We start from the raw sequence: 12,350 nt of genomic DNA, 5'->3' as shown, positions 1-12,350 counted from the left end.
TAGAATACAGCCGCTGCGCTTCAGCTTATCTTACTGGATGGATATGCTCCCCCTGCCGGAGGCTTATGTGTATTACCTTGCATCAAGTCGGCATGAGTCGACGAAACATTAGGGTTGGCTGGCCCTCTCGACGAGACTCTAAGCAGACATGCCTTCTTCGAGTCTTCTTCGAGAGATCGCTGTTATAACACAACGGTATGACAGGATACGGAATTACGAATAGGGGGCACCAGGACTCAGATGGCTTTCATCTTCAAGCTCTGGACTCTGCTGTGGGTGCAGGAGGCGTCGGATCGTCGGCTGATTTAGCCCTAAATTGAGCGTCTCGATCACTGACCCCTCTATTTCTTTCTGAATGTGGACCTAGTGTCTGTCATTTTATGTGATGCTTCACCCTTCACCCTTGCTGTGGGGGCATCAGCAGCCTTCGTACCTTTCTTACTACGCATTCATCAGCTCGACTGATAAGCCTGACTGCCTTACCACACTCCCCTCCAACTTGGACTTCTTTCACTCCTGCCACTTTTCATCATTCCAATCTCTCAATCTCCCCAACTTTTGCATGCGCTGTCGTCTTACCCCCACAATCCCGTCCTGAGATGCCTTACCGCGCGCCAGAGTACAGGTGCCGCTAACTTTGTTGAATCGGCCGCAGAAAGAGACGACGAGTGCAGAAAGCGAAATTTAAGAGTACTGGACTGCCCTTTCCTCAACCATCTTTCCTTCACCATCCGACAGCTTTCGACAGCGCACGGCTCGATATGGAACGAGAGCCAGTCATGAAGGCGGAAGTCAGCACCTTCGACGATGGGGACCAACAACACGATGACGTCCACGGCGATGTGGTCAAGCCTCCTCGCGCCTCGCTGGAGATGGAACAATCACATCATACTGCATATTCACAATTACATGAATGGGCAGGGCAATCGTCACATTGGTATAGGTCACAGAGTATGCGGTCGCGCTCATCCACCATCATTATTGCGGTTGCGGCCCTCTTCCTCGTTGTATACGGGACCTTCCACGCCGCCTCCAGTCCTTTACCTTACACAACCTCATACGACGGGGCATTCGCTCCCATGTACGATGCACTGATAGCAGAGCCTGGCATGTTCCCATTGGACCTCCAAGCCGCCGTGCCGGCCGACATATGCGTAATCTGCAATTGCACCATGGCTCCCAAGCTCTACGAGCCTTCAGCCGCCTACTCGTTCATACCAGCAAGACCGCTTCAAAAGCACATATGGCCAGGAAAAAATCAGGCGGACGTGAATGAATTTATGCGTCAGACAATTCTGGACATGTACTGTGCGCAGCAGCACTTGGACAAAGCACAGGCGTTAAAGCTATTACGCCGGTCGCTCCACAACCTTCCCGATATGATGACCTGGTCACTCGGATCGCTGGAATTGAGAAAGCCCACCATTTACATGACGACGGCAACTTCGCCAAATGGAAAGTCAGGGCCGCAGAGACAACAGTACTTTCGGCGGCACGGACGTGCGCTCCGTGCGTGGATGGATAAAGAAGCCAAGGCAGCGCAAAAGACAGGGTTCCAAGTTATCTGGATCGTGGCCGAGGATGACACAGACATCGATCCCATCGTCTCGCAGACGCTGCGTCGCGCTGGCGTGCCATACGTATACTTTGCGTACGGTCTGACCAAAGCGTATGGGAATGCGCAGAAGAACGCCGTCCTCCAGGTTGCATATTCTCTTAGCCGTCCGCAGCCACGCGGTCTGCTTGGGCACGGTCCCGTCTACGGCCTCGACGACGACAACAAGATCCTCCCGGAACTCCTGACGCTCATGACTAAGCTCGTTCGCGTTGGGGTGTTTCCGGTCGGCAACCTGCGCGCAGGGGACTGGGAAAAACCGACCATCGACGACGGCGTCGTCACCGGCACCGACTCGCCGTGGCAGCGCAAGTTTTCGCTTGACTATGGGGCCTTTGCGTTCAACAGCACGATGCTTGGGACGATGATTTCAGGCCCCTCGTTCTGGAAGCACACTGGGTATGGCGGCGAGGACCAGTTTGTGGCGCAGATGGCGGGTAGCATGCGCGACATGGAGCCGTTGTGTGGGCAGAACAAGGAGCAGGACTGCCATTTCGTCTGGCACAATCAGGAACTAACAGAGCTGGAGCGGATGACGGACGACGAGGAGGTTGCGTACGTAGAGGCGTTTGGCGCAGAGAAGCTGTTCCGGGAGCTGGGCTATGTGGAGGAGAGTGAAGAGCCTCCGCCAGCGCGTTGAGCTTGCTCTTGTTGGTCAGTAGTAATGTATGAGACGCGGGAAAAACAATTGTACAGCATGGGCCACGGCGTTTTACTTCTTTGAACTCTCGTTGCAGCAAGGCGGGCGCTGTCATGTTTGAGTAAATTCTTTGGATGGGGATATTAGATACTCTTCGCGTTTATGATCGTCAACCTGCTTCCAGGTTGGCTTCACATGGAGTCATGGATGCTACCTTAGTGTTATATATCCACACACACACGCACACGCATACACACAGCAGCCAGGAGTCGCGCCTATTAACTAGACTATGATATCTTCGCTTTGTCGTCTTCATACAGACAGACAGACAGACATACTTGTGCAGACTAATTGGTGCAAACCGGTACTTGACACTCGCATCGCGCAATCGCCAAGGAGGGAGGCGGCACCTCATGCAGGTGAAGTCACTGGCCTGCCTGCCTGCCTCGCGTCGCGTCGCCTGGCCTGAATTTCTGAAACGGCACTTGTGAGTCTATGTACCTGAGGTACCTAACTAAGTACTGGTCACAGACGGGGGCTAAGTAAGGTACTTGTGCTGTACATGTAATTAGTTCACAATTCTCTCTACGAATTGATTACTGCAGTACAGTAATTACCTACCTACCACTAAACCTTTGTTTGGTACGTAGGTATCTTACGTATTTGGAACTCTTCATGATGACTACCCAAGTTAGTATATTAGTACCTCTTACCAATTGCGACTGATTAATAGATGAAACTCGAAAACGTGCCATACTATCCAAACCTCTTCTCATATTCCATTAATTCACTGGACTGCTCTTTCTGAGTCGTTTCCTCAAAAGAAATGGAGGCTGTGCTGTGGTGGTCACCCTCCATTTACGCCTATGTTGCCGGAATTATGTCGGCTGCTGACAGTCACCCTACCCAGGGGGGTCCTGGCGTGCTCAATGAGTGCTTCGACTGCACTGACTGCAACGCGATACAAACTACAGGTAATTACGTGCTAATTGAGCAAATTGATGATAGCATACAGGCGCGATACGACACAATACGACGTGAGGCGACGCGACGCGACGCGGACAGCCAAGACGAAACCAAGCCAAGCCGTTGCTGAATGAGCCCCGCTTGAACCTTGGGTTTGGGAGTACTGCAGCCCCAGAAATAGGCAATACTGTTGTGTAGGTGGGACTTCTAATATATAATTACTTAGTACGAAGAAAGACACGAAAGCGAAAGCAAGAATGAAAGAAAAGGGACAACGGGGGAGCCTGGTGCGGGCAGTTCCCTCAGGACCTCACACACCCGGAGGCTATGGGCCAGGGTTAGGGCCAGACTCCTGGGTGTGGGAAATTAGCTTTTCGGGGGGGGGGAGTACGGTACGTTGGGGTGGGTAGTGCGGGCGAATGGCGGGTGGGAGGGGGAACAGAGGTTTATGTATGGTTTACTGCCGTCACCAGTACTACTGCAACGTTTAGGGGAATTTGTTTTGGTTTTTTTTGGTTTTCTTGCGCTGAGCTGCGGGATACGAGATGTGATATATGTGGATGGCGGGATTATAGTTCTTGGGAGGTGGGATGTGGCTGCTGCGGCATAGGTCTAGTTTATACCGCAGGACAATTATTCTTAGTGGAGTGGGATGGATGAATGAATGAGTGAGTGAGTGAATGAATCAAGACGACACTGGGATCACACAAAGTGGCAGCGAGCGAGCGGCACGGGGCGGATCGTAATTTTAGTATGAATCAACTGGGATGTGTGATTGATTGGTATCGATAGAAGAAAAAAAGCTCCTAGTTGTGATGAGGTGGTGTGAGGCTTTGATGTTATTGATGACGCGTAGAGAGAGTATGTCTGTGAGTGAGTGAGGTATGGCGGCATGTGAGAAGAAGGAAAAGGACGTTGGGAAGTCCGAACCTGGCCGGTAGGGTGATTGATGGTAATCTGCCGATTTGGTGTGCTGCGGCGCAATTCATTTGCGGAAAAGGGCCCGGCGTCGGCGTGGGCGTCGCAGGTTACATTGCGGTGACTGGGTGCCGGCCGCGCCATGCTGGCTGGCGGCGGTATTTTCATTATTGTGCGTTTGGAGATGGCTTGATGGCGGCGCTGGATTGGGGAGAGGGTGTGGTGGTGGTGGTAGGCGAGGCAGAATGGGGCGGCATTGAATTATTGACGGGCTGAACGATGGCTTGCTTGAGAGTGCGATGACTATGATGTGCGGCTGCGACGGTAGAGGTGAGGTTGCAATTGTGAAGCGTCTGAGCACAAGGTTAGTAACAGTTCCTAGACAGAATTGCGACATTTTGTGGTGGAGAATGAGACTCCTGTGCGTTGTGGTCGTTGTCTGGTCTGGCCTGAGAAGAGAGGATATTCGCTTCTTCCTCAGGCAGCAACCAGGCACCAGGCACCAGGCACCAGGCACCACAAATTTAGACGAGCGCACGCTAGCAACACGACAATCTTAAACGGGGCTCCACTTGCACGCCGTAATCACCAAATTCGCCGGATTCTGGGGATTCTGCACGCGCTGATTGGCTCGTGGCGCCTTCCTTCCTCCAACCTTGGAAGTCGCGCAGGCTGGTTACGCTGGTTGGGGCTTGCCTACATGAGGTAGAGCGTGCAGCTTGTCATCCTCGGTCGCTCCTTCCTGTAATAACAATTACTCTTGACCCATGACCCATGACTGTCCAGCCCTTTACACCCCTGATCCCTGTTCAGTCTACGCCGCCAGACATCAGCCCGTTAAGACGGCCACGATGCCCACGATGCACTGCCCCAGTCACCTCTTCTTCGTCTTCTCACTCCATCTCAGCTCACAGTAGGCTATCTTATATCAAGAGGCATTTGTGCTTCATCCACTCTTTGACTCCATCTCTCACGGCTTCCTTGCCCAGTCACTCTTTACTTGACTCTCTTATCAACCCTTTCAAGCATCTCCTCCACTTTCCACCTGTCTCACTTCCTCACAACAATTCAGTCAGAATGTTCTCCAAGACTTCAATTGCTGCTTTCTTCGTCTCTGGCCTTGCTGCCATTGCCAGCGCCCAGGTTCACGCTGTTGGCGACGTTCCCAATGGCAACTCCATCGGCCACCCGGAACTCGCTGAGGTATGTTGCTCCTGCGCGAACCACCCTGTACATATCCACTAACAACCGACCAGCAAGTCACCCTCAACAAGGCGTTCACCATCACCTGGCAGCCCAGCTCGCCTGGCCCGGTAACGCTCTGGCTCTGCATCGGTCAGTCCACCAACTGCGTGCTTCAAGACTCGCCCATCGCCATCTCCGCGCCGAACACCGGCTCCTTCATCTGGACGCCCACACTCGCGCAGTTCCCCAAGCTTGTTCCCACCGTTGGCTCCGGCTACGGCATTCAGCTCGTCGATGAGTCCGACCCGCGCATCTTCCAATACTCTACCCAGTTCGGCTTCACCTTCCCAGACGCTCCTGCAACCATCACGCTCAGCTCTGCAAGCGACGCTCCTACTCCTTCACCCGTCGAGCCCGTCCCTGAGTCGTATGTCGATTCGTATGTCGAGCCATCCGCGGAGCCCACTGTTGAGCCGTCTGTCGAGTACACTACTGTGCCGTGCAGTGCTACTGTCTCCTCCAACGCCCCCTTCCCTACCACTTGGTGGGCTCCTACCGGAAACGGCCCCGCCCCGACCATCATTCAGCCCACCGGCCCAGTTGGTGTGCCCACCAGCTTGTACACCTCTGTCTCAACCCCCGTGTACACTCCCCTTCCCGCTCCCACCGGTGCGGCTGGAAAGGTCACCGCTGGCATGGGTGCCGTAGCAGCCGTCGTGCTCGCCGCCATCGCCCTGTAAACAGCTTGAGCTTGTTGCGCGCGTGTGTTGTACATGAAACACAGGAGGAATGAAAGGAAACGGAAGAGGAAACCCAAATACGTCGCGCCAAAGTTTACAGCCTAAACGTACCAACGTCTGCCATGTCTTTGTCTGGTCTGCTTCTGTGGATAGAAATACCCCCTATTTGTTCATGTATCTTAATGTCTTCTACCATCATGATTTGTATCGCTTGATACCTATCGTTTTTTTCTCTTGTTGCGTATGTGCGCGCGCCGTTGTAGATGCAATATGACGTTATGTCTTTCACCTTGTGTTGTGTCGTGTAGTGAGTGTCGTTGACATGCTCGAGCCCACTGCATGCCCTGTTTTGGCGAAGATCAGCCCCCTTCGATAGACGGCCGCCCTGGGGAACCCCGGCCCCGCATTCATGCGTCGATCGTCTCCATCCGGCATGTATAGCCGTTTTGCACTAAATATATTCCTCGACAGCAGTACATGTCTGTAATGCTGCACAGCCAATATGCATGTACCTGTCTGCTCTGCTATACATAGTAGTCATCATGCGAAGGACACCTACGCTGAGCCTATGCTCCGCTTTCTTGCATAGATACAAGGTCGAAGTATATGTGCAACTGGTAATTAGTTGTTTGTTTTTGCTCGTGTGCATGTCGATGGTGTTTTGTGGGGTGCTGGGATGTAGATACTGTGGATAGTATTGGTACTGTGGATACTGTGGATACTGTAGATACTGTAGATACTGTAGATACTGTAGATACTGTGGATACTACATATACACACTACAAGACCAGCCACGCAACACAGATTCGATAGCTAGACACAGCTCCTTACGCAAGCATCATCAACAACAACGAATGCTTTCCCACGTGCTAACCCATTGAACAAGAAGAGCAAGTAAGCAAGTTAAGCCACACCAATGAAAGAATCCGTGGTCGTGTTGTAGCATTGCATATCATAGCAAAGTGAAGATACAGGTATGGTCAAGTGGAAGTCAACCCCTGACTTCCTTCATCGGTACAGAAAGGACTGGGTTTGTCTTCTTTTGTTCTTGTTTTTAACTGCGAGATGGAAGTAGCGCACTTGATGGCGGTGTAGTCTTTTTTATATGGGCTGGGAAGGGCAGGGGGGGTTGAGCGTGGAGTTATAGTCTTTGCGCTTGAAGCTGATGTGCTCGGAGTTGCTAGTTTCTCGGGTGATCTTTTGGGCGTGTTTGGTCAGGATGTTGGGGAAGTGCGGACATGGCAGGTAGGTTGTTAGAAAGCGGATATGGGTAGGTGTATAAGAAGCTTCTCCTTGCTTCATTCTGTTTGCTAGCGAGTGTACACCCACGCTCGAGATACATCTGGTACCGAACTAAATCGTGTGTTGTGATAGTGGGCACAAGCTTTCACTAAGGGAGGTGGTGTTTTCGGTATTATGGGGTTGATTACTGTATAAAGGGCCAATGGAGTATCTATGGAATTGGAGTGTCCTGTAGGTTCTGGGGATATATATATATGTGTGGCGAGAGAGGCTGTGTGGCGTGGTGGGTGGTGCGTTATCAGTGGGGAAGTGTAGAATCCGGGTATGTACTAGACCGCACAGTGAATGATTGTCTCGCAAAATGCCGGGTATTGCATGCATCCACTATCCATGCCTGTCGCATATATACATATTCCTTGGTCCTTCCGGTCATGTCTTTTCCACACGAGTTCATGTTAGATTGGCATTAGAGTATACGACCGTGTGGCTTTGTTCTTGAGGATCAAATAGAGCTGTATGGGAGGAGAAAGTCTGGTTGTCGATTGGTGTGTACCTTTGGTGCTGATTATCGTTGATGAGAAGTGGTGATGAATGGGCGTGCGAGGATGTGATTGTGCAAGCAAAATTCACTGTGGTAGCTCTTGGGAGCGCTGGCACCAGCGTGTCTATGACACTTATTAGGTACTGGATTGGATATCTATATCCAATGATATCTGTTCCCTTGCCTAAGAACTGGTGAGGAGAATGTTGTTACGTTTGCTTCGTTTACTTAGATAGAGATAAGTGCAAGTGCTTGGAATGGAATGGAATCGTGCTTGGCAGTGGTGTTCACTATCATCAGACAGTCAGGCTAGTGGTTACCAATATGCATACCTGTTAATGACAAGCTGTGATACACAACACCTAGCTTATGAGTGTTACATCAAACGAGAAGAGCTTGATAACATCCACTGTCATAAGGATGTCCAGAACAGTTCCATACCATCATTCCAAGCTGCAAAGTCTCCTTCATCAAGCGAGGCTTCACCAATTACTCTCGCTGAAGGAGGAACCTTCCTCCTAAACGCTGGAGCACCTACACAAAGATGCATACGCTGGAATCGAATCGATGTGCTCTCGCAGCACGTTTTGCATTGCTAAGCGATGATAATCATCGATGGTAGCACAGAGACCGTGCTAATGACGGACATCATCAACACTACTGATGGAGACTACCCTGGAGTATGCACATCAGGCGACTTGACGGAAGGTTTAGGGCACGCAATGGAAGAGACATCGAAGAACGTAAGCGGTTGTGGGTGCGTCGAGAGCCAGCCATAATATTGCTGTGCTTATGGATTGGAGGTACTGCTGAGCTTGGTGAAGAGTTTGTCTGGTGGAGGGTGGGCGCTTTGTACATTCTTCTCGATGCCGGTTAGTACTAGACTATGAAATGACGGGTCTGCACGTTATCTCAGTTTTGACTTATTCATGGACTTGCATATTTACTGTATCAATGCGTACACAAACACAACCATGCTGGTCCTGTATAAAATGGTCAAGTTATAAGAGCATAACGCCATGGAATTCTTCCCCTCGTGCATTTCCTATTCGCAACCCTCAGAGTTCGGCCATTCTAGCATTGCATTGGCTCAATAACGCGAGTATGTCTGCACGTAATCAGCGTGTTATCCAATATCACTTGGTGCTCGTGGTGATCATCAGTGACAGCTACTGACCAAAATCATCGTGGTCCGAACGAGACGAACGCATGATGTTTTCAGGTCGCGAGTATTCAGGTCGCAAAAAGGAGCACAGACATCGGATATTCGTTGTGCACGATAAAGAACAAAGGAGAGAGGAAGAATGAGACTAGGTGGATGATATAAATATTGCTATGCCGGGTAATTATGTACCTGTGTGAAGCGTGGTCTAACGCGTCGGGCAGCTCTAACCCCTGACGACATTAACAATCACAATCACGACTATGCTGGCTTTACGACATTATCAAGCAGATCCGGTGAAAGAAAACAAGGATCTGATCCCGTTATAGTTTGGCCTGGAGAATGCCGGGCCGGTGTAGGTAATCGGGAGGTGCCCCTATACACTATGCGTACAGCGGCAGTGTTGACATTCTTGGTTTGTGAAGCGCTATTACCGGGTTGAAGTGCACTGTCTGTATATAATCAAAAATAGGACGACCAACACATTGATTGAAGTCAAATCCTTGGAAAATCTTCCGTACAACTGTCAAGGAAGGCCAGCAGGACTTAGTGCGTCGGCGGAATGGGAGAACAGTATGCCGACTGAATAGTAGCAGGATGGTACATAAATTCCAGTCCTCTCATCGACGGTAGCGCCGATCCATGTCTTGGTAGCCATGTAGGTTTGGAGCTCGATGCAAGACAGGTAAAATATACAAGTTCACACCGTCATCAGTGCCACATAGCTCTTACATGTGAAGCATATTGCTGTCTCGATAGCGACGGAAATGGTATAAGTTCGCCAAGTGCAAAGTTTCTACACTACCTGGAGCTCTTTCGTTTGCCGTTAACGGAATTCTTGTCATAGTTGGCGTCTCAGTACTGATGGGAAAAATCGTACATCTTGTAAGCCGTTATCATCTCCTGTACCGAGTTCAAGCGTAAAAGGCGGCAAATTCTCCTTAGGGAACGAAGACGAACAGAGTGTGTAGATATGGTACGTGACAGTGTCTTCCGAGGTAGACGGAGCAACAGAAATTGTTTCACATGCTATATTGATACACCTGAAGTGTCTGCAGAAGGAAGCTGCACACTTCGTGAACTCTTGCAAAAGCCATTGTCTTGAGCCTAGACCTGTACAATGAGGATTCAAAGACCAAGAGTGGGTACTGTTCGGTCCATTAGTAGTACTCTGTGGCCAAAAAGCAAGTATGAGACTGTGGGGTCACACCACACGCTGACATGACTCTCAGGTTTCGATAAGGTGACAATGCGAAGCCGTTTCCTCACCCTTGCTAAATGACGGCTGATCAAGCATGCAGCACCAAGCAGCGAGACCGCTGTTGGTTTGAAACAGCGCTGCATCTCACTGATATGTGAGGCTCGACGTGATCTGCATTTGAGGCACAAAGCCGACCCCTGGCCCCGATTGATTCAGGAACGTTGCTTGGCCCATTGGTGCTACTCGAGACGACTGGGATAGAGGGTAGTAAAGCTATTGCTAATCGATGATAGTGACGTTGGTGGAGACCAAAATAGCTCTGTGCTGCGGAGCACGCTCCCGTCTATTTCTAGTCAAATATCGGACCGATCCATGCCCAACCGAGGGAGTAGGAATGTTTGGAGGAAGGGATAACGCCTTGGAAAGCTGTTTGATTGTCTTTGTTGAACATCCCTTGTTTCGTTTACATCATGTCCCAAAATTCCTTCACCAGATGGCATCCTCCAGAGTACCGAAGGAAAGCTTGGACCGCCGGCTTCTCTTCGGATGGATTCTCTGATCCACGCAAATGTCGAGCTTCGAGCACGTCTTACATAGCTATGAAGTACAATTTGCTTCATCGAGCAAGTGTCTGCATGTGAGAAACTGAGACACAACTCATCCCCTTCGTTCTCGTACCCGTCCTTAAGCTAGCAAATGTCGATCCGCGATTATTGTCCATGGACCATGCTAGTATTTCCTTTATTCTCGTGGGCTTCTTCGCCATGTAAGTGGACATGGCAATAAGGTCAAGGACTTAACAATGCCTTTGACCACCTCGTACACCCTTCCGCGACGGAATAGCAACTCCTTGTCTGGGCTCGAAGGAACACTTAGCCAGTGCACACAATACGCCACCAGGATTGCGGGGCTATTACGAGAGATATTGCGAATCTCTCAGGCTGGGTCCTTCCGATGCTAATCTCGGAAATGCCTACTGAACCCCCAGATGAGCTATTACAAGTAGCAACAGTTGCAGGTGTTCTCTGGTCATGAAACTTTATCAGGGTCCGATCATGACTGCCATTGAATTGCTCACGCATCATGCCATGCTTAGGTCAGAACAATCCAACGGGAAGGGAAGGGAACATCCACTCGGCTGTACCGTCATCGAACAGCTACTGTTCGCTCTGAATTCTGTACCAAGTACCGTGGAACTTGGGAAGTTCGAATTCCACGAAGACACAAATCTAGTCCTGCGACTTCTTCCAGTGGTGTATTGGCTTAATCCGGAAGGTTGTACTGCCGCAAGGGAGGCTTTCAGTTCGATGCACATCCACCACATGATTCAACTTCCCCACGCGCACTCAGCAGTATCAAAAGAACCCTAGTAATCCAGAAGCTCGTGGTAAAGTTTTGCAAGGGGTACGGTGTCAGGCTTCGGACTGCGCCGCGATCGTGACACAATTGGCCAGAAGTATAGCCACAAGAATGCCCTTTGCAAGCGATGGCCATGGAACACTCAAGGTGTTCTCGCGCTCATACCTGATCGTGGGCAAGATTTGCCTATTTCGACCATTGTATTCCGCATTTTTGAACGAGGGATCGTGGGCTTACGAGATGCACCTGTGCAAATTTGTCGCCTTGTCTTCTGGTTATCTCGTAAAATCACAAACCTCATCGATGTTGACAGCATTCCGCTGGCTAGAGATAAAGACCACAGCGCGAAATGCCGCAAAATGAGAGGTCAACGTATTTGCCGGCTTGCGGTGAGATTGAGGCGTAGGTGTGTGTGTAAGCGCTCAAACAGGGGGCATTAGGGGCAGATGTAGCTCAAGGAAGACCAATTAAGGGAGTAGTCCCGAGCTCGTGTCCACGATAAGATGCAGCACAAGCCGCTAAATTGATTGCATCAGCTGTACGGCACAGCCCATAATGAGAGGAATTAACGACATTGGCTTGCTCTGGAAGGATCGCAAAGCAGCAAGATTACGCCAATGAGAGACGAGTGTGGCTTTTTGGTATCATTTCTCCCCCCGTCCGGGCTTATTTGCTCCACTGCGATGACGGCGACTTCCACCACCACCACCACACCAATGATCATGGCACAGAAAGCGCATAGAGTCCGACAATGCTGAGCAATAATGCCGACATCCCGATG

At 50.5% G+C, this 12,350-nt stretch overlaps 3 protein-coding genes across 3 annotated transcripts; all 3 read left to right on the top strand.

Moving 5' to 3' along the window:
• Nucleotides 1-347: 347 nt before the first annotated feature.
• EJ05DRAFT_478466 (uncharacterized protein) lies at nucleotides 348-2,456 on the top strand. The gene has a single exon (XM_033744463.1). The coding sequence runs from the start codon at nucleotides 762-764 to the stop codon at nucleotides 2,253-2,255; it is 1,494 nt and encodes a 497-aa protein (XP_033597906.1). The 5' UTR covers nucleotides 348-761; the 3' UTR covers nucleotides 2,256-2,456.
• Nucleotides 2,457-3,028: 572 nt separating this feature from the next.
• On the top strand, nucleotides 3,029-3,569 carry EJ05DRAFT_478465 (uncharacterized protein). Its single transcript, XM_033744462.1, has one exon. The coding sequence runs from the start codon at nucleotides 3,082-3,084 to the stop codon at nucleotides 3,349-3,351; it is 270 nt and encodes an 89-aa protein (XP_033597905.1). The 5' UTR covers nucleotides 3,029-3,081; the 3' UTR covers nucleotides 3,352-3,569.
• A 1,647-nt stretch (nucleotides 3,570-5,216) lies between these two features.
• Nucleotides 5,217-6,064, top strand: EJ05DRAFT_502913 (uncharacterized protein; the record flags this gene model as incomplete). Its single annotated transcript, XM_033747329.1, has 2 exons — nucleotides 5,217-5,342; nucleotides 5,396-6,064. 2 exons carry the CDS (start codon nucleotides 5,217-5,219, stop codon nucleotides 6,062-6,064), a joined length of 795 nt encoding a protein of 264 aa, XP_033597904.1.
• Between the last annotated feature and the right edge of the window lie 6,286 nt (nucleotides 6,065-12,350).

This window comes from Pseudovirgaria hyperparasitica (assembly GCF_010093815.1).
Source record: "Pseudovirgaria hyperparasitica strain CBS 121739 unplaced genomic scaffold EJ05scaffold_13, whole genome shotgun sequence".
NCBI lineage: Eukaryota > Fungi > Ascomycota > Dothideomycetes > Acrospermales > Acrospermaceae > Pseudovirgaria > Pseudovirgaria hyperparasitica.
This window is presented reverse-complemented; position numbering and strand designations above follow the sequence as displayed.

Excerpts from the sequence above, each read along its gene's own strand:
- EJ05DRAFT_478466 (XM_033744463.1), top strand. The coding sequence starts at position 762 with ATGGAACGAGAGCCAGTCATGAAGGCGGAAGTCAGCACCTTCGACGAT.
- EJ05DRAFT_478465 (XM_033744462.1), top strand. The coding sequence starts at position 3,082 with ATGGAGGCTGTGCTGTGGTGGTCACCCTCCATTTACGCCTATGTTGCC.